The 22,374-nt window shown below is 42.3% G+C and overlaps 1 protein-coding gene across 3 annotated transcripts in view; it reads right to left on the minus strand.

The window, feature by feature from the left end:
* The window catches only part of LHFPL3 (LHFPL tetraspan subfamily member 3), a 233,139-nt gene that overhangs the window by 15,784 nt on the left and 194,981 nt on the right, over positions 1-22,374 (minus strand). Inside the window, exon 3 of one of the 3 annotated variants that reach the window (XM_021534695.4) lies at positions 19,987-20,034. The exons of 1 other annotated variant lie outside the window; for it this stretch is intronic. In XM_021534695.4, coding sequence (XP_021390370.1) covers positions 20,018-20,034 — 17 coding nt within the window. In that variant the 3' untranslated portion in view covers positions 19,987-20,017. The remainder of the gene's footprint in view (positions 1-19,986; positions 20,035-22,374) is intronic. One more of the 3 variants, XM_021534696.4, reaches the window with a different exon arrangement.

The following is a 22,374-nucleotide window of genomic DNA, read 5'->3' on the forward strand; positions in this document are numbered from 1 at the left end:
TTCTTTTCTGTTTTGCTTCCTTCTACTTTAGAACTGTCGAACAACTTCAACATCTAAGGATAAAGCATGTCAGATGACTCAAATATGTGACAGGTCATAAAATATTGATTCTTCATGTTACCTGCTAATGAAACACTTGCCACCATGGGTAAATCTTCCTTAGTTTGGATTCCTGACTTCTAATTGTTATAATTCCAGTTTAGGTTGTAGTCTACAATTAGGAAGTAGTGGGTTTGGTCCCAGGAAATACTAAAGCCTATAAATAAGAAAAAAATTCTACTTTTCTTTAACTAGTGTGGCTGTGTTTCCAGCCACATTTTATGTTAAAATCAACATCTGATGGAAACCCTTTTGGACCTTTCTGGGTCCTTTCTGACTCAGTTAGAACCAAGCCAATCCCTAAGATCATTGTATAATGAGAAGCACCAAGGATCAATCAAGGACTTCCCATTGTGATTTTCTTCCCCAAGAGAAGAACCTTCTCTTGATCATGTATGAAATAAATAATAATTTCTAGATTCTTGTCTGGTCCTTCTGGGTCCTTTCTGTCAAATGAAGACAGTATTGTTTTGGCTAGAGATTTCTATGTAAGATCTTCTAGCAGGAAGTAGGGGATGCTGTCCTATCTTTCAAGGACACTGAACCTACCTTTCAAGCAAAATCTGGAAAATAATGTTCAAAACTAGATTTGTAATCTCTTGAGAAGTGGTTGTGTCTGGTACGAATTCCACAGAATTTGTACCAGACACAACCCAATTACCCAATTACACAATCAATTACTCTCAGGCAAAATCCAACATTAGGACTGCCAAGAATCACAGGACAACACTTGCAAGCAAAAATATTGCCCCTTTTCTGAGGGAAGGGCTGCTGACATGGCCAGGGCTGACAGCAGGAGCAGCTGGGTTCCTCCCAGGTGCTGTTTGCCACACTTGGAGGATTTGGATGGTGCAGCCAGACCCTGAGGGTATCTCTTTGGTAACCACATTACCAGAACTGGCACTTAATACTTCACTCAGTAATTAAAGTGAGGTGAGAAAATGCAGCCCTTGTATCACAGCAGCCCCATTGGGTCTGGATGATAAAAATGTCTTGAAAGTATAGAGCAAGCATTTGATGAGCACTAGCTGATGCAGCACCTGTGTGCTTGGAAGGTTTTCTGTTTTCCACTCTATAAGCCAGACTTCTAAAAGAGTTGAACCATGAATCTGAAAAATCTCAAACATTCTCATAGCATTTAGGAAACTTTACTTAGATAAGCTGCTATGAAAACAAATTTCCAACAAGACTTGTTGGAAAAACATACTGTTAGAGTGGTGATTAGTGGCTCACTGTCCGGCTAAAGGACTGTATTTATTAGAGTTTCATGAGAATCTGTCTTAGGTCTGATGTTATTAAAGTACTTTGACTAGCCACTAAGATACTGGGATAGAGGTTCTCCAATGGAATAGAGGATTTCCTCCTCCATTTGTGGGTCACAGTAATTCAGGAGGGGCTCCAAGTGTGTTGTACATCAGAACAGTATTCAACATGTATTATGTCTAACTCATTACAACTAATTCTAACTCGTTCTAACTCATTAGAAATGATCATTTCAGAAATTATCTGAAAAACAGGACAGAATTCAATAGCAGTACATGCATGGGCAAAGGAGAGAGCTGTACAGGATAAAAGTTACGGACCAAACAATGACATGACAACACAAGGCCCTTCTGTTGTAAAAAATAGACAAATGTCCTACCATTTTGAAGAAACAGAAAAAATTATCTGCAAAATGCACAAAGTGAATCTACCAGGATGCTCAGCAAGGCCTCAGCTGCATGTTTTGCTTTTTGGCTCTGGATTGTAAGAGAGAAGTGTACCTACCTGATGAATACAAGAGTGGCACAACAAGAGTGTCAGAAGTCTTGGAATTCTTAATGTAAGAGAAAACTTGGGCAATTGATCTGTGTAATCTAGAGGAAAGGAGACTTAGTGGGCATAACACTCTCAACTATAAAAAAAAGCTGCTGGAAAATGAAGGGAATAAATCATGGGGATGTGACAAGTAATGGACTTAGAGAGCAGCCAGGGAAATTTCACAGACAGGAAAACCCTGTCCAAGATAAAGTCCCTTGGCCTGGGGAGCAGCTGCTGAGAGAGGAGCTGGAGCTGCTAATGCTGGGGTCCTGCAGTGCTCCCTCCACCAAAATGCCCCCACTCCCTGCAGCGGGCAGAGCTAGAGACACGTAAAACCCCACATTGCACCCACTGCCATCCAGCAGGGAGGCAGGAAAAGAGAAGGGAGCCATCTCTGTCTTACAGCCTTGGCCCCATGGGAGGGACACAGCCCTGCAGGGTGCTGGGCTACAGGGGCAATTCCTAAGGCAGGGCTCAGGTGACAGTGCCACTTGCTGTTCACCCTCGCTCCAGTTGGAGGGACTAAATTACTTGGGAACATCATGTTTTCTCCCCAGGTGACTTACAAAGAGGGCATTTCCACTGATCAGGGAAGAACGATTCCCCAGCCCATATTTCTGTGCCAACTGTACTGTCTATTTTTAACAGCAAGCTGCCATTAGCATTTTTTTGCTAAAAATAAACACATTTCAAATGCAATTCATTACCTAGCGCATTAGGGTAAAGGAAATTTATTCTTCAGTCAAGAAGAAATATTTTTAAGAGATAAATTGGTTCATGCAAATAGCTGTGACTTGCACTCAGTGCATGTGGTACCAAGCAGAGATAGTGCTCTGATTTCAATTGATGGGATAGATCACAAAATTCAGGAAGCTGCTGAGGAGCTCAGTGCAACATCCTATTTAACTTAATTAAAAACATGATGGCAATTACGTAAGAGAAAAACAAAAAAGAGATGTGGAGTGGTAGACATAGTTCTTCCTTTGAAATGCAGCTAAACAGAAATGTAACAAATGGGCAGATAAGGTTCTTGAGAAGGGAGTTTTCTTTATTATATTGATGGTAAGGGCTTCCTAAAATCTAAAAATCACTGCTTCTTGCTCACAGAACAGGAGAGTATTGCAAGGGCACAATTCTGAATATGAAAATGCCAGTACAGAAGGATTTTTAAATGGGTTTAAGTGATCTGCTAAGCCAGGAGATGGATGGTGATCTCTGGTGGACCTGTCCTTCATTAATCCCTTAACTTCCTTTTTATTAAAGAAAAACAGCTTCCCAAATGTTTTGTGGAAATAAGGTACTTGAAACAAAACCTGCTGTCTTTTGGCAGGATTTGTAGGGCACGTAGTGAATTCCTGCTCTGAAGGTTCACATGTAGGAACTGAACCAGGGCCTCACATGCCCCTCTCTCCTTCAGAACAAAAATAATGTACCATAAATAAATAACAAACCATAAAAAGAAAAAATCGACTCAAAGTTCTCAGGATATATGGGGGGAAAGCAAAGCTTTCGTATCCAGCCATTGCTAATGCAGCAGGTCCTGCAAAATCGGCACAGTCTGATTTTCCCCACTAGAGGGGACTGCAGTATCTAGAGTTACCTGCTCACTCAAAGCAGTTCTAGTAACTTCAAAATGTGTGGCATTACTAAGAAAATTAATTACTGATACTTGTAATATGATTCAAAATAGTGTAAAATATGCTGTAAACCCTTATTAAATGTAAAAAAATAAAAAAGAAATAATAACTTGGATTTAGGTTCCTTCATTAAACAGTATTTTGAAGTTGCCAGATTTAAAAAAAAAGTTAGTCTTCCAGTTTAGCTGAAAAATGTGGGGCATTTTTCTATACTGTTTTGCAATGTACATATGAAATACTTTAAATTAAAACACAGTCTGTTTAACATCAGAAACCTAATCTATAAAATGCTCCTGATGATTCACAGTAACTTGTGTTAAATCTGCAAACACCAACACCTTGCTGTCCCCAAAACATTTGGGTGGCAGGATCCTTAGCTAATTGCAAGCACTTGAAGCAAAATGCAGAGAGAGAGAGAGATAAGAGCCCAGGTGTGCTTCCCACTGGGATGTGCTGCTGGGGTATGCCACAGTAGGTGGCACAAAGAGGGCTCTGAACATGGGAGAAAACAAGTTCTGACTTCTTTTCATGGTTTCTTATCCCTACAGTTTTGGCAGTTAAGCATTTCCAGGTGCCTTTTTCACCAGAAACATCCATCAAAGTAGCACAAGTTAAAGCACATTTGCAGTTGTTGAGGTTTTGAATTCCAGGATAGAGAATAACAGAATCATAGAATTGTTGAAGTTGCAAAAGGTCTTAGGATCATTTATTTCAACCTTTAACCCATCATTACCATGTTCACCACTAAACCATGTCCCTTAGTGCCCCATTCACAGACCTTTGGGACACTTTCAGAGAGTTTCTGACAGGGACACTTTCAGAAACAGTGTTTCTATCACTTCCCTGGGCAGCCTGTTCCAATTCCTGACCATTCATTCAATTAAGAAATTTTTCCTAGTATCTAATCTAAACCTCCTCTGGTGCAACTTCAGGACATTTCTCTTGTCCTGTCACTTGTTACCTCCTCTCAGGTGGTTGTAGAGAGTGATGAGGTCACCCCCAAGCCTCCTCTTCTCCAGGCTAAACAACGCCAGCTCCCTCAGTGTTCTTTGCAAGAATTGTGTTCAATGTGCAAGCACTGGTGCCTACTGCCAAGAGCCAAGACTTGGGTTGAAGCTGGTTGTTCCTGCCGATAGGTTTTGTTTTCCAGAGCTTTATTTGGATCAGTTCTTACTAAGGGAGCAATAGTGGGAGATACCTCCCTCATCCTGTGATTTATCCATATGTGGGTTGTGCTTCAGCTTCCCCCTTGCCACAGTGGTGATCCTGTGGGAGGACCTATTTGCACCTTGCTCCCCACTGTATCTCTTTGGCAAGATCAACCCCTTGATTTTTACTGGTCTTTTGCTGCAAATCAATAAACCAAAATTCATATTTTCTATCTGCCAGTTGCCAGCAGTTTTCTTGTCTTGGTGTCAGAGACTCAGAAAACTGCAGAGGTCAGCTGGCACCTCTGGGGTATCTGCTCCAGTCCCTGGTTCAGAGGCTCAGCTGGAGCAGCTCACTCAGGGTCATGTCCAGTCAGGTCCAACCATGGAGACTCGAGCACCTCTCTGGCAGCCTGCTCCAGTGTTTGATAATGCTTGCTGTAAAAAAGGTTGTTTTTTTTTTAAGTTTAAATGTAATTTCCTGCGTGTCTGTTGTGTCTTACACAGTAACCAGGCACCACCAAGTAAAGTCTGGTTCTGTCTTCTTTACTGGCCCCCCATCAGGTGTTTGTACACACTCACAAGGTCCCTATTGAGCCTTCTCTATTCCAGACTGAGTGACACCAGCTCTTTAATCCTTTTCTCACTCAAAATCCCTGCTAAAGTTAAGATGAACAATGCTACTCACTGCTTTCCCTGTGACCACTGAGACAGTCATGTTGCTGTACAAGGTTTTCAGGTTTTCTCAGGTGTGATTTCCACTTTATCAGTCCAGGCGGACAACTTCTTATGAGCTTCTCTTCCTTTGTCTTTGGAAATGATTTCCAGGACTGTTTACTCCATGACCTACCCAGGGACTGAGGTAACACTGCCATGTGTGTTGCTCCCCACATCATCCCTTTTGGAGATAGGAGTGACACTGAATGTCTTGTCTATGCTATGAAATTATTTAACTACTTTTTTGATTCAGTTGTGAATACAAAAATTATTTCCATGGTCACCTTCTTACTATGGAATGGCAATCTTTCCAGGTGCCTTCCCCAGCAACAGTTCTTGATTGCTTCCTCCATTCCAAACTCTTCATTTCCTGATGTTCTCTTTCTAGGGAGTGTGACCAGGACACCAGCCCAGTGCAGGTGTGTCACTGGGATGTTTCCTGTTTCCAGAGGACTCAGCCTCTGGCCACAAGCCCATTCAGCTACTGTGAGGAGGGAATGCAGTGGGAACTGTGAGCAGCTCAGAGGACAGAGTGGGAAGTATGAAGATCTTTTCAAGCTACCTTTTCTTCTCTCTCCATCTTTCCTAATCGATTCTTCATCCTGAAGAAACTCTTGTGAGATGCTGCTGTCTGAAACTTGTCTCCCTTCCCCCCTTATTTCCATTGCTCCCTTTGCAGGTGACAGGCAATTTTCTCCCATTTATTAAGGTTATCTTTTCCTATACCCATCACAGGTTTCAATCTCCTCTGTCCTTTTCTGATTTCTATTCTCTTCTTTTTTATTCTAAAAAGAGAAAAGAAGGGAGCACTGGCATCCTAATTATTTGTATGCAAATATTTCCTCTACTGTTGTCCTGATTTAGCAAAAGTTAGAGTCCTAAAGGAGCAGACAGGAGAGTCCCTTTTATTCCCATCAGGCATTCTTGCAGCTTCATTCCTGGCCAGCAAAGCAGTTTACAAGACCAATGGAAAGCTGACAGTCTTTTATCCCTGCTGCAAAATTTGTTTTATAATTATGTACCCTATTCTAAAATGTATATGTGGCCTTAATCCTTGTAATATGTAGGACTTAATATGTATAAAAAGCCTGCTATGTACATCATCTCAGCACAAAATTTCAATTTCTAGAAAGGCTGAGACTGAATTAAAAAGGAAACACTGTGCATGGCAATGAGCTAATTTTGACAGGCTGAATTAATTTTAAATAATAAGGAAGTAATTTCCATCTCACTAAATGCCTGCATTTTTTTGTAAAAATAAAACACTATAGTCAGAAAGATACTCTTGAGAAGTGTCTCTCATAGAGATAAGCAAACCAGATAGCAATTAAAAAAGTAAATAAATCATAATTACAATAGTAAAATGTAGTATTAAGTATTAATGCACTTCAAGCCCAGCTACTTTGATTGATTTCTGCTTTATCTCATTAGCTTTATAATCAGAAAAATATAATCATATGAAGATACATGGATTTAAGCACAGACAAATACCTCCAGCAGTTAGACATTGTTGTTTTAAGGATGCAGTCACAACTGCCTGATGCAAAAGAAAAGACCATGAGAAAAAAAGGCATGGAAAGATGTAGAGAAAGAGATCTCTGCACCACCATCCCTGGTCCCCACTGCCCGAAAACATAACAGGCTTGCAAATGAAATATTCTGTGGATGGTCACATAGGGGACAGGGCTTTCTGTGTTGAAGCGTGACCAGAAGTGATGATGCTTGACATGGTAATACCCACCTGGAATTGAGAAGTGATGCTCCAGTCTCTCTTCTAGAAGGGGGGATTCATTTCTGTACTCCAGACTAGTCAGGAGAGTTTTCCCACCACCAGACTGGGAACACAATGGGCACGTGGCACTGTTGAGGGTCTGCACCAGAGCCTCAGGCTCCACCCTCGGGACTGGGCTGTACTTTGTTTAATGGACTGTGCACTGGTACCCCCTGCTAGATCCATGGTGTTCCCTTGCTGTGGGGAGGACTGTAACCACCAGACACCCTCCACATCCTCCTTGAACAATGAATTATTTTTTGCACAGCATCAGGAGGAGCATCTAGGTCATGGGTGTCTGTGCAGTCTCCTCTTCTCTAGCAGATTCTCTAGAATATTCTGAGCCAGCATGTAAGGCCCTTTCCCAGATTAAAAGCAAAAAATACACCTCCTTTTTTAGCCAGCAACATGGTGGTTTAAACATCTGCCTAGAAAAGGGAAATCCTGGAGCAGCTCTAATCCTTGCAATAGCTGCTTGACTACAAAGAGTTTTCTAAAATGTATCTTTCTTTGTCCTGTAAATGAAACTAGGAGAAAGGGGATATAAAAAGCAAGATCAAGGATGACATTGTAGCCTGGTGACAGGGGCACTAAGCTGTGGGAAAGGTGATCTGACTTCCCTTCTCTGCTCCCATTAATATTTAATAGTCATTACATTAACAGTCAGGGATGTGTAGGATTAACTACAGGTCAGCATCCTCATACTTATATCTGAATGAATGAGATAGTGCTAGTATGGATGGAAGTAAGCTATTAGCAATGAGCATGGCCAGTATGTCAGTAACAGGCATAAATTTAAATTATTGAAACGCTGTCCCTGAAAACCAAAACAATTAAATGGCTGCTGTAATACAGAGACCCACACAAACCCTGCACTAGTGCTGAAACCTCCAGAACAAATACCCACAGAGATGTGAAACACTTCAGCAAAAATCAGCCCTTTCTCTCTGTAGATTTGCTCAAAGGACTTGCAAGAGACTGACACCGCTGATCACAGGGAAAACAGCCATAAACAGCTTTTCATGTACTCAGTAGCAGCGTTCCCAAAAGAACCTGTGAAGGATGCTGAAACTGATCCACCTGCACTGCCAGGAGAGGAGCTGAGGACCCCTGCACCAAGCCATCAGGCTCATTTTCAGGGTCATTTGCAGGGTTGGAGTGGCTGATGGCTGGAGCCACAGGAGTGTCCTTCTGCTCCCCTCCAGCCTGGCTCTGACACTGAGGCACAGAAGAACCTGATGTCTCCCCTGCAGTTCCTTTTTTGGGTGCAACTTGGGAACACCATTGACTGCAGCTGTTAGTGCAAGATTCCCTCATCTTTTCCATTCTCTTTAAAATGAAAAGCAGTCTAATCTCAGACAAGCTTTTCACTTCTGGTGGAACCACACTGAGGACTCTGATGCCCAGCTTGTTCCCTGTCCCTCAGTGGAGAGAAGGACAAGGGGATAAGCCTGTTAATCTATTTTGGTTTGGGAGGGCTTCCCACCAGCTGTGGCTTCCCTCTGCAGATGAGCAGAGAGGAGGAGGGCTGTCCTCCACAGAGGGATGCCTGCTGGATTTGACCAGACAGCTCAGATCTCAGGGAGTCTTTTTTCCCACAGTTGCTAAGAAACCAAAAACAATCAGCTGCTGAAACAACTGTATATTGCATTTCCCCCTCCATTTGTCTCATACTGGATTACAGCAGCTTTAAGAATTGCTGGGCTTTCCCTGTGCTCCTGATGGTGAGGGCAAGCACAGTGCTGGGGAGGAGAGCTTGGCCTCAGTACATTTGCTATAGGGCTCCAAGCACACAGGTTGTTTCCATGTGTGGCCATCAGGGATTTCCCTCCCTTGGACTGTCTGCAGGGTCTCGGGAATGCCTTTTCACCTGTGTCATTCCAGAGCCCTTTCAGCTCCCTTTCCAACCGCTGTCAGCACATCCACCTGAGTCACCAGTAGCTCCAGCTGGGATTTTACTGAAACCTGTTGTCCAATTTCTACTTCAGTATCTCAAATGTCTTCATTTATCCCCTTGCAGGCCTGGCTCTGACTATCTTCTTGCCCACAGCCATTCACAGTTTGCCTGGGAGAAGGAAGGGACAGTGATGATTGCCCTGCAGGATTTTGGAGTGCTAGCAGGAGACCATGTGGGTTTCCCTATGGCTGAGAGCCAGATGGCCAGTGAGCCACTGAAGAACAAAACCCCTAGGATGTTAATACCTGCTGGGAACGTCGCCCAGGAGAAAATTCCCATCCACATTTAGCTGCAATAACAGAAACAAATGAGAAAACAGGCTTGGGAAAAAGCATCCTTAGTCAATTCAGGGGTAGGTTTACAGATCTGCTTTGTGTAGTGCTAGCACAAAGCATTTATCTCTGGTTGAAGGGGACTGGAAGGCTGCTAAAAAAATTTGGGGAATTACCTTCCCTGCATAAATGACTATGTGAACTTCACTTCTTTATTCCTCTGTCATGTCAGCTCAGCTGCATGTTCACTATTAATAGGTCCAACTCTGCAGAGTCTCGTAGTGTCTTGGAAATGTCACCTATAAAGGTACACAAACAAAGCTAGAACAACCTCAAAATATTAACTGCTCTGTGTGTTTGCTAATAGTTCTGTGCTGACCATGAAGGCCAAATTTCTGTTCCCAGTACAATGCCTGTAAATTCTACTGGTTCCCTGGTGGGCTGGGGTTGTTTTTATTAAGTGGTTATGTGTCGTGCTTTCCTTACCTGGAACCTTCTGTTCTCTGATGGAGCTTGTGGCTATTACAGCAAGTTACAGCCTTTTTTCCTGCAGCCTTGGTAGAAACTGGTTGTATCAGTCATATATTTTGTAACTCCAGCAAATAATTCTGTGTGTTGTGCAGGTCAGTAAAAGAGAGATCTCTACTGCACAAGAAAGAAGCGACACAGAGTTGGGAGCGAGGGGGACCTCGGCTTGGCTCATGAACTAATCATGGTGTGCTGAGCCAACTCTGCTGGGAGCTCCTGCTCTGTTTGGGGCAGCAGGATGAGGCTTTTCTGTGATGCTTTAAACACTGTAGTGAGTACAGGGCTGAGGGGAGTGTGAGGGCATGTGAAGGAATAGCTCAATGGTGGCCAGAGGAGCCTGGAGACAGGCATTCCCCAAGAACAGGCACGTATGAAAATAAAGTTCTCACCTCCCATATGTGAGGTCAGACCAGCAGTGCACTCAGTCCACACCTCTTTTCTGGCAGTGGCCAGCAGTGGGTATGTAGGGCAGGGCAGGGAAAGCCATAGGGATATTTCCTCAAAATGATGTACCGTCCAACGATTTGGAGGGGGGAATCTGGGAGCCTGACAGACATCATTGCATGTAAGTGTCCTGAAAATCTTTCTGCCACGAATATATCCGTTTGATTTGTGAACCTTTTTAGCACATAAAACCCCAGATGGGGAACTACAGGCAAGTGAAGTCCGGGTCACCCAGGATGTGTCTGCCTGACTGTCCTGAAGCTGCAGCCCGAGGCACTGTGTCATCCATTAAACCACCTTCCTCTCCTGAGGGTGAATAAGCACTGACCCCACTTCAGACTCCCCAGGAGACAACTATCACCCAGTCAGTCATTAATTTTTCAAGTGGTGTGTGTGGCTTTAGGTTTAGAAGGGAAAAAAAGCTGTTCCCTCAATCTCAACAGCATTATTTGCAGTGACCTTGTGTGTGCCCTGTTCTGAAGCAGAGAGGGAGATGTTTTGAGAATTGTGGAAACAGTTTGCTGCACCTTCTGGTGCATCACGGATGATGAGGAAAAATAGGAATGACTGACTAGCTGAGTAAATGGCCAAGTTACCTAATTGGACAGCTGCTATGCTTAGCAAGAAATGTAACTGTATTATTATATGATGGCATGTGATTTATCAAATCCTACCAAAGGAATATGTGTTCCCTGGGTTTTTATTCTTCAGAGCAAAATACTATTTTTTTTCTACATGTTTCTATCAGACAATGGTTAAAACCATATTTTTCTGACTGAGTTCACTGTTCCTGAAAAAGGCTGGATTAAATCTTCAGTATAATCTAATAAGAGAAACAGATCCTAAATCACCAGGTAGGAAGAGGACACTGTAGGGCCCAGCATATCACTAGAATGAACTATATTCAGCCAATTAATATGATTTTTTTTTTTTTTTTTTGTTTTAATTTTCTACCTGAGAAGTGATATTGGCTATTTACTGCACACAAGTGAATCCCAAGGCCAGCAGTGGTGAGTTGCTACCTGGTTTGTAGATTTTACAAAGCAGTTTGAGCATTACCTGTGCTTATCCTCACGTGGGCAGGGAATAAATAAATACTATAAACGCTACCTGTTGCCTTTTGTATAACATGCTCATCAAAGGTTATGTGAAGCAGACAGTTTTTGTAGGGCTCAGTAAACTTTACCACTGTCAGTGACAGAGTTGCCTTTAAAGCTGATGAACAGCTGTGCACTGTTACAAGGCTCTGGACCAAGATCATGGAGAAACATTTATTATTAGGGGCATATAACCTACAAATTAATTAAATTCTAAGCATATGAATGGAGCATAAAATTATTTTATACAAGTTATAATTAATTAGTCATAGAATTTACAAAGAATTCTGGTAAGTTATGACTTGTGCATATTTTGCAACATTTTTGAAAACCTTTTACAACTGACTTGACAATCTTAGCTGCAGGATATTATGTCCATTATGGGTGACTTTGGCAAAATGGATTTAGCCCTTTCAAGCCCTCTAATTTTGGATGCAAGTTTTGTAGCATCTTCATCTTAAAACAAAGACAAGCAAAACAAAACAAAACAACAATCTGAAAAATAACAACAAAAAACCACAACAAAACCAAAAAACCCAAACCAACAACAAAAACAAAACCAACAGAAAACCCACATGAATATCCAGGTTCTAAAACCTTAAACTTTTAAGTCCAATGAAGGGCATCTAAAAATTGCCAGCTACCTATAAGTACTCTGCTTTACAGACTTGAACAAATTATTCTTGTATATGCTTTCTTAAATCATCAGTACTCTTTTTTTGTTTATTAACTTTGATATGCAATTGACAAGTCTATTCATTACTTTACAGTGATATACTTAATCACAACTAATTCTTGTTATTTAGAAATCTTTGTGGCAACTCTGATTTTTCTAATCTGTTATGGATGTTATCTTTAAGGAATATGAAAATGGATGTATTAATTACAAACTACTTCAGAGTCTGCTCCTGTCAGGCAAATAATTTTCTGCAAGTCAGAGAGCTGAAATAGCTGCATAGATATAGTGAATATTTTTAAGTCCCATACTCAGCCTGAGCACCATACACAAGGTAGAGATGAATGAATGTCCTTTGGATGATGGGTAGTGTGGCCTCTGCTCAAGAGATTCTCCTCTGACACTATCTTGTGGTCCTCATGTCACATTCCTTTTTTATTTTTCCACTGGGGAAGGAAAAAAAATCTGGCGGTCGACACAGCCAGACACTTTCCCTCTCCAAATCTCAATCATAGTTTCCTTTCCAAAGGGGACTTTTCATCAATGTAACTTTAATGTAATTCCAGGTCTTTCACAGGCATTTAAAATACTCTTCATTTGTAATAAGAGAATGGAGGCAGGAAACATGCAGCAGCTGTATCTCCTCCCCAGAAAGGATGTTTTTGACTCAGAATGGGCTGTAGATCCTGTGCTACAAAAATGAATGTCAGACAAAGACTGACTGGTTTATTTGGAGGTAAGTAGAAGCCAGGCTAACTTGGGCAGGAGCAGGGCATTGATTCCTCCTCCAGCTGCCTGTACTTTGTGCAGAGGAGTACAGAGAAGAGAATCACTGCTCAACACCAGAGGCAGGAGCTGTGGGTGGGACATCAAAGGATGATTTCCTGACTGATTTCCTGACAAAACCTGGAAATTGGTATGATTTGAACTTTGCTGTGGTGGCACTCAGAGAGGAGGTTTTGTGTTGCAGGAGTCCTGGGAGAGCACAAAGAGGAAAAGGAAATGAGCATCTCAGAAGAAAGGAGAAAAGTAGGAAAAGCCAAAGAAGTAGTTTTATGGAAACTTCAAGAGGTTGGACCACAAATCTGACAAAAAGGATGAAGGTGAAACAGTGAAAGGATTTAGTGTGGTTTGCTGGAAAATTGAAACTAGGAATTGATTTTAGTTGTGACATTTTAAGGGAAGACAAGGTGAGCATCAAGATGGGCAGAACAGAGAAGTTTGTGAAAACTGAGGACAAAGTTATCATAGCTCTACTGTGGGAACAAATAGTAATAGATAATTTTGTAGGATGCTCTTGAGGGAATGTCAGTGGGATTAAATGACAGCATCAGTCTGGAGAGAAGAGAGGATGGTGATAATGTTGAAAATAGCACTGGGGTGTGTGCTGCCTAGATACAGAAGCTAATAGGTTTACCAACTACAGTCAAACAGGGTGGGCATGTGAAGTAAGATAAGGGGCTCAGTAGCTAGAGCTTGGGCAGGAAGGCTGGACCAGATGACCCACTGTGGTACCTCCCAACATTACCCATTCTGTGATTCTGAAATTTAACCCAGTGCAGCCTCCCATACACACATACTCTTAAAATCACAGAATCATTAAGGTTGAAAAAGACTTCTAAGACAATTGAGTCCAAGCATTAACCCATTAATCCTTCTCTGTTCAGAGAAGCTGCCTGGGCAGAATTTGAGGATTTTAGATATTTGCTCTCAAAGTTTATCAGGATGGAGGTGTTCATGTGCAGAGCCCCCTGCTTACTTGGCGCAGTCTGAAAGGCACAGCAATCCCATGGGTGTGTGTCACACTCAGAGGTCTCAGTGTCTATGACCACGCTGTTTCCAGGACAATCACCCCCTTTCTCTGCTGTCCTAATAACTGGCCCTTTCCTATATACCTGGGCAGAAGCAAGTTTTACAAACTGAAGGGAGTATGTGCTGGATATTGAACATACCACAAAATGTACATATCTATGCACATCTGATCTCAACAAGGGACCCTCTGCCCCACTGTTTTTTGGATGGTTTGATGTGTCACGGCCTTGAGTCAGGCACCTAAAGTCTTTCCTGCAGGGATTATATGATATTCAGCTAGAGGTAAGCATGTTCTCTGCAGAGATATGCTATTGATAGGAAGATGTAATGACTTAGATGAAATCATTACTCATCCTTCCAGTAAGTTGTGTCCTGATTTAGTAACATATTCCATTTGTAGATCATATTGTCTCTGGTGAGTCTGTTTTACAACAGCAGTACAAACAAATTAAACAAAGTTTTGATACGCTTTTATCAAAGATTTGTCCCTAGTGTCCTTTGATTTACTTCTTGAGATCTCCTCTGGCATGAACTGGATAGAGGCAATATTTTCTCCCCCTCAAAGTGGATCTGAGCTCAACACCTCTGAGAATATATGAGCTCTGCCTTCAGAGTTGGCTTCAGGCATTCTGGAGAATGACTGCCCTCCCCTTAATATATATTAGACTGAAGACAGCTCTATGTCTTCATTTCAGTGAAATTGGTTTTTTCTGCATTTCCTCGACATCCACATAGTAGTGCTTTGGGTATCCCAAGCCAGTACCAAAATGAAAAAATCTCTCTACTCTTTTTTTTTTTTTTTTTTTTTTTTTTTTTTTTTTTGCTGGCTGACAAAAGGAGTTGCAAAGGTATATGCTCCTCTGGCCCTTAACCCCACTTGCCTCTCTAGTGAGGACCAAAATTAATGACAGATCAGATTTGTCAACAGGGGGAATATTCTTGCATTTTGCAATGTTTGTAATTGTGTCACAGAGGTTAGAGATGGGTATAACTTATTAATTATCCCTTATACCACTTCAAGTCTGTTAAAGATGGGTTCCTAGAGCAAGAGATATATTTTTCATTGCACATTTTGATATGAAACAGAAATTTGTAATGAGAAAAACTGATTCCATGAGAACCGGCAGTCTTTTTTGTCTGTAGTCTGAATTTCAGAGGATCATTTACTGCTGAAAATGCTGTGATTGAGCAGATGAATGCTTGAAGTCTCATGTCACTAGCATGATTGTCAATAGGACTACAAAAGGGGAGTGTATCTTAAGAAATAAGAAAATGTTCTTACAGAAAAGTATGTTGAATGACTGGAAAATCCAAAATAGCTGTGCATCAGGAAGACAGGTAAGGCAGTGTGTGCAGGAGCATCAGCCTGCTCTAGCTCAACTCATGTATAATAACTTGCCAGTTTAATGTATTCCCAGGCTGTGAGAGGCTACTGCTCTGTCTGGGTTTCTGCCTGTTTTGTTCTTTGTGTGGTCTGGATGCAGAGAAGGGATGTCACATGCTGCCACTATGAAATAAGCCTACAACACACAGCAAATCCAGCCCTTAATACTGCTTAATTTCAGATCCTTTGGCTATATTGGATGAGTAGTTAATCTATGGTTTCCACACACTGTGGTCCCCATGGCACTGACAGCATCCACCTGACACTGGAGTCCCTGTGGTAGGGCAGGATTTGGGGTTGCATAGGCTCAGCCATCCCTGTGGTAGGGCAGGATTTGGGGTTACATAGGCCCAGCCAAGCTGTCTTCCATAGCAACTGTGGGAGAGGGGCTCTGCTCTTGTCTGTGAACAACCCCAAGGTCTTTGTCCTGCTCAGACCTTCATGGTCTATCTGGTGGGTGTTTGCCATAGGGAAATGTTGGCATTTTGGGGATGCATGATACAGAAAGGCTGGCCAGCCCTAATGAAGGATTAAAACTGCTCTATTAAAGGAAGGAAGCTTGAGATCTGCTGAACTTTTTGATGTCTTTGAAAAAGGCCTTGCAATTTCACACATCAGGATAGTCTTTGGGTAAGAGAGGCATTGGTATTCCAGCAGACAGATTCTGCTTTCCCAGCTGTCCCATGGGCTCTCAGGAGCAAGCTGGTCTGTGGCCCTTAGCCAGAAAAGCACTTAGATAGGAGCACACCTCTCAGTCCATGGATCATCCTGCTGAATTTGCTAGGGCTCCTTATGCACTTCCAGGAAACAATGTGCTTTGCTGGGCTCTGTCTCAAGTCCCCATATGCATAAAGCTCCTCCACATCCCTTGGAGCCATATTAATATCTTAGATGGGGTAGGGATTCTGCCCAAGATTCCATTCCTTGCTTGAGTTATAACCACACTTTCAACAGTGAATGAGTGAGTGTGCTTCTGCTTGAAGTTCAAAGGCACCATTCTTTTGGGTTGTGAGCAGCATCAGCCTCAGGGAAGGGAGAGCTGTGCCTACACACTACTCCAGTGATAAACACGGTGACCCTTGTTTACTCCCTGAATAATATGACTTGGAGTTCAAAGTTGGCAATGCCGGAGAGGATCAGCACATGGCTGAGCACAGCAGGTGGAGGCAGAGGAAGAAGTGGTGCATTACCCTTTTTGTTACAGATGGCTCCCAGAGCCCCAGAGGTGGCACTACAACTGCAGCTTGAATGAAGGATGGGTCAAATGGAAATGTCAGGACAGAAGACCCTGCAGAGACTTGCAGAAGTGTCTAGAAGCAAAGGACAGACAGGGATCAGGACATAAGAGGAGAAATGTCCTGCTGAAGGCATGCCTAGCTCTGTGGTGCAGGGAATATCTGAACAGGAAACAAAGGCAACTCAACAGGAGGCAAGAGAGCCAGGCAGTGACCCTTTCAGAGAGCATTGACTTTTGCTTAATGCTCTTGTGGGGCAAATGAAGCAGCAGGCAGTAGCAGTGTGGACATATTCAAGGCCACCCAGCATCAGTGTGAGGAGCTCTGTGCTTGCCTGGGAAGCACAGAGGGTGTCACAGTAACTGAGACTTCAGAGAGAAGCCACCAGGGCAATAAACCAGTCTTCTAATCTGACATGGTCAAAAATGTATGTGGCTGAAGGGTGAATGAAATTGTAGGAGACCATTTGGATCAATTATGGCATTCTGTGAGTAATCTGCTGAGGGTTTAACCTTCATGTGAGGAACAAAACTGCACTGAAGGTTTTTAGAAAAACGTCTCCTGTCATTTGCTTGGAATGGTGTAACTGGCAGGTCTGTCCACTCCTTCCACTGAATTTGTGTCCTGGTGCACACAATTTAGAACCACTACTGAGCTGAGGCTTTTATCATCATTAAAATAACAGCATCATACAAAAACATGCAGGAGGAAACCTTAGGAGGTCATGTGGATCACTTCTTTTCCCAAGTTAGGCTAATTGCATCAGTGTCACTTCTAATGATGTTGAATGATATATTCCTAGGGCTTTCCAACACTGGAAAGTCACAACATCCTTAGGGAAATGTTTCCTCTGTTCTCCCCACTGCTGAAAAGGCTGTGGGAATTTTGTTCATAATATCTGATTTGAATATTTCTTTCTGGAATGTAAAACATGGTTACAGGTGCTATTACCCCATATAGGCACTGAAAACCAAAACCACTCTCATTTATGGACTGCTCCCTCACACTTATAAGAGAACTGAGTTGGAGACATCCTAGGCATAGAAGGGAATCAGTGGGGAAACCAAGCTTCTTCTGGGCAGAACTGGGCTTACACAGAAACCAGAGATGGCTGAGTAAGGACATCAGCATGAAAATCCCAGATTATACAAATGAATAGGCTGAATGTTGCAGGATTTAGCAGCTCTCTGCCAGAAAAGGTATCTGAGAGACAGCTGGTTCCATCAAGCCTGCAATGAGGATCAGAGCACTGAGAGGAGGAAGGTGGCAATCAAGAGGATTAGCTCAATTCAGGGACTCTGAATTTTGAATTAAGACTAATTTAGGGGAAGAAAATGGGAGCAAGAATGCTTAGTAGAGTATTTTGAGACTCAAAGACAAATTCAGGATCCTTAAGTGGAGAGACAGATCTGTGAGTTGTCTTCTATAAAATACAGTCTGTGGATGCCCATTCACCCAAAAACTGTGGGTAGATATTGGCCATTGGTTTTTTTGCAGTGTAGGATGAGGGAAGATGGGTCTTCTGGCAGCAAGGGGAAGAGGTGGGAGGTTGTGGGGTGGCCCAGCCCTGTATATGTCATGGCTCCAGCATCCCACATTTTTTTTGGGATCCAAACCGAAGAAGGAACATGGTGACTTTTTGGCAGGTGGGAACAGAGATGTATGGCGCTCCTGCCTCAGGGGCTCAGCTGGGTTTCAGAGCTCTGTGTGCTGGCAGGAATTCACTGAGGAGAAGGAGGCAGAAAATCACAAACCCCTTATTGATTCCCTTTCTTTTCTGCAACCCATCCCCAGCACTAACCATATTTGAAAATACAGCTTCCAGGTTTCTTTTACAATGGTTAAAAAAAACCACAAAACTTAGCTCTAGAGAGAATTGTTTTGCCAGCCCTATTTTTCTCTGGCTTTGAGTTTGCCATTGACGTTAATTAGGACTTCCTGAGCCTTGTTAGCCTGGCATTTTCCTTTGTTACTGAGAACAGCGAAGGTGACCTTGCTCAGTAGGTGGATTTTCTCAGCTCTGACAGTCTAATCATTAATGTCTTAGGAACAGAGGTAGGGATCTTACACAGGAAACTTGAGAAGAGCTATAAAAACATAATGTAGACAGCTGGCAGTGTCAGCTGGCATAGCTCCAATAATTCAAAAGTAGAAGTGTTTCTGATAAGTCATCTTGATCTCACGCAACACACACTATTCAACAGTTATTTTTTGTTGCATAATAAGAAAACAACAAATATCTATCTGTGTAAGCTCAGTTGCTCAGTTGAACTGGATATACTGAGAGTAATAACCAACATTCAAGAAACTCCATTTTATTTTCCAGGAAAGTGGACCTGCCACCAGAACACTGATCTTTGGTGGTCTGGTTTTGAATGATGGCTTTAAAGTTATTTTAGTGGTTTCACTCTACTCCCCACCAGTACAGTCACGAAACTGTAGAATCATGGACAACTCTAAGTAGAAAGACACTTCACATATTCCAATTCCCTTCTCAAAGAAGGTCCAAACAGAGCAGGTTGCTCAGGATCCTGTCCAGTCAAGTTCTGAGCATCTCCAAGGATGGAGATGATACTACCTTTCTGGACAACCTGGTCAATATTTGACCAGCCTCATGACAAAAACCCCTCACCAGCACACTTAAAATACGAGTGAAAATCCTGTGAGAAAAGCAACACAGGAAGGGAATACCCGAGTTCTTCCTCTCCATACTAGGCAGCACCACAAGACCCATGTGGGTAAGTTTCAAGCTGCTGTGATTAATCTCACCTTCATATGCTTTGCATACACTAAGATTAAAAGGACTATATAAACACAGGAAAACATTGTATTTGCTCATAGCAGAATTTTTAAACAGAGACTGCAAACAACATTTGTATTTCGATGTGTCATCTGCCACATGAAGCAAGAGTTTGACAGCAGAAGAGCCACAAAGCCCTGGCAGTAGCAGAGCTGTCCTGGCCAGCCAGCTGCACCAGGAGCAGGCCTGGCTCCCAGGGAAGGCAGAGCGGGAGCGGCTCTTTCCACCGGCAGGCATGGGAGGGTCGGCTCTGCTCCCGACCCCTTTGAGCTGTGCACTTCCACATCCCTACCCAGGATTTCTCAACAGCCATATCCAGGGGGGTCCTGACCCTAGCAGGTACCTCTGAAGGTCACTTAGGAATCACATACACAGCTTGCAGATTTGCCACTAGCAGCTGCCACAAGCTACCAAAAAAGGCAGAATATTAGGACTACACAAAACCAAAGCTGAGCTGGAATAAAAATATCAAATGAAACGCTTACATGTTGCTGAACATGCTGCCTAAATCAGAAACACGAGACAACAGCAGAAAGCCATGCAACGCGTTTTGGCAGAAGCACGCAAACATGTCACAGCTTGTCCCCTGGATGCCATGCTCACACTTACGTTAGTCTGTGTCATACTACCTGAACTTGTTTTAAGCATTTCCATCATCTGTGAGGTAGGGAGGGAAAAACAAAATAGTTAAGGTATAATCAAGTGAGATTTTGCACATCATAGTATAATTTGTAAACAGTTTCTTTATTTGCTGTAGTGTGGAGAGTGTAAATGGTTCAGGCTTCTACCTCAACTTAACCAGACAGGGAACTTTCTGAAAGCCAGATAAGTGATTCAATGGATTACTAAAGAGGCAGATGAAAAAAATTGGGATTAACAGAGGAAGAAATAGTGACAGAACATAAATAAACACATAAACAAGTAAATTTTGGTGTCAGTAAGATTAACTTTTTTGCTATCATGTCAGAATCAAAATACTCAGTAATACCTTTTGATCAGTGAGCAATTTCAAACATTGTGTTAATCTGTCTACTTCAAAAATATTTGAATAAGGATGCAAAATTAAATAACAAATGCCTACAAATCATTACAATGAATTGGACCAATGATAAAACTATCAGTTCTCATCTCAGTATGGAAAGATCTGTAGAAGTCTTTATTCTAGGTGAGAAATTGCAGTAATAAAATAAAAATGATACGTCAAGATTTTGTTGATACATTGTTCCTCAGTTTTGATTATACTTCCAAAATCATAGGTATAATTTGAGAGACCCAGCCTACCAAATCCTTTTATATGCACAAACGTTCCTATTGGCTTAAATTTTAAGGTTAGCCATGCACTTTAGCCATTAAGGTTAGCTGTGCTTTTAATTGTGCACCCCCAGAAGCCTCCTTTGGTGAGATGCTGTGCCCACGCTGCCCTGAGAAAGCCCGGGGGAACACAACAGTACTTTGCATCTCAAAGTATCTTCAGTCATCTCCTGTAATTACACCTGTAATGTATTGTGAATTTATAGTACTTTGGGCAGTGCATATAACTCCCATGTCTGATGAGGGCAGATACTAAGTCACCTGAAAGCTCAAGGATTTGTATCAAGAAAAAAAGTACTTGCACATTTGCACTTTACACTACTGAACAGCTAAAAATCCCTGACAAGATGGAGAAAACAATTATCTCCTGAGAGAGTGGCAGAGTAATCAATTGGCCTAAACCTCTGCTATTCAAGGGGAGCCTGAAAGGAGGTACTAACATAGATAGAAGTTGAGACACTATCTCAAACCAGTAATTTCTTAACTATGAACACAGACCAATGGTTCCACTATCACTTGAAAACTGTTTTGAAAAGAATTTAAGGACTTTACTGTGGATTTAACATATAAATCACAAAGAGCCAAACTTCCACCAGAGCTGTATTTTCTAGCTGGGCCTAATGTAAAAGAACTGCAAAATACAGCAGAGAAATTACATACTGTAGCTGGAAATATGTAAATGTATTGATTATGTGATTGGCATGTCCCTGCTGAAAATAATCAACATATTGACTTTACTGAGGATTCACTGTAGGCAGTAAGGAAAAAAAAAAATCTGTGTATGTGTCTATGTACATTTTTTGGAAAAGAGAATTTTATTTCTGTCTGTCTTGGAAGCTGTAACTTTGTGTACTGGTACTGGAGTGCCTCCATTGGCTTATCTCTATCATTATTTCAGCAATGAAAAATAGAACAAATAGGGGTGCTGAAGGGTACACTGGATGAGTACTGAGATACAAAGCAAGGCAGCTGTCTCATTTATAATGCTGGGGAAAAATGAGGTAAAGTATCTTATTAAGCTAGTAATAGGGATATCATTTTCCTATTCCCCTATTTTATTTTGGTCTTTCTGCACTGTGAGAGCAAATGATAAGGAATTTGTAGCGATGTAATCATGCTTGGCTCCCTGCCTCCTCTGGCACATCCTGGTTCAGTGGAACTGATGCTGTTTTGTGCAGATTAGGTGGCAGCCATTAAATTCAGAAGCATTACACCAATTGGATACACTTGGGAAATATCCTAGGAATACCAATTCTTCATTCAAGCACTGATGAAGGTTCCCATGCACCTCATGCTCTCCCTTCCCCCAGCATCACCCAAGGATGTCCCTGCCTGACCAGCCCTGCAGGACAGAGTCTGCTGCCACCTCAGCACATGGGATGTGCAGTCTCTTCCTTGGAACGCCATGGAGAAGACTCAGAGGAACTTTTCTTTGCTAAACCATGAGGATGCATGTGAGATACTGGCAGGCTTGTGGCCAACTGGGGACGTGCCCACATCCTTGTTTCAGCTGGGATCGGGAGAATGTTTCTGTAGTGAATTTCCCAGTTACTGTGTTTGTTCCAGCTGCTAATAGGCACCTGTGGGGCCAAGCAGGAGCTTGGCTGGAATAACATCATCTCTCCACCACGCTGCTGGCACGGTCTTTGAGCCCCCAGCACAAGCTGTTTCCTCCTGCAGTGCAGC

Source organism: Lonchura striata, chromosome 1A (assembly GCF_050655825.1).
Source record: "Lonchura striata isolate lonStrDom1 chromosome 1A, ASM5065582v1, whole genome shotgun sequence".
In the NCBI taxonomy this organism is placed as follows: Eukaryota; Metazoa; Chordata; class Aves; order Passeriformes; family Estrildidae; genus Lonchura; species Lonchura striata.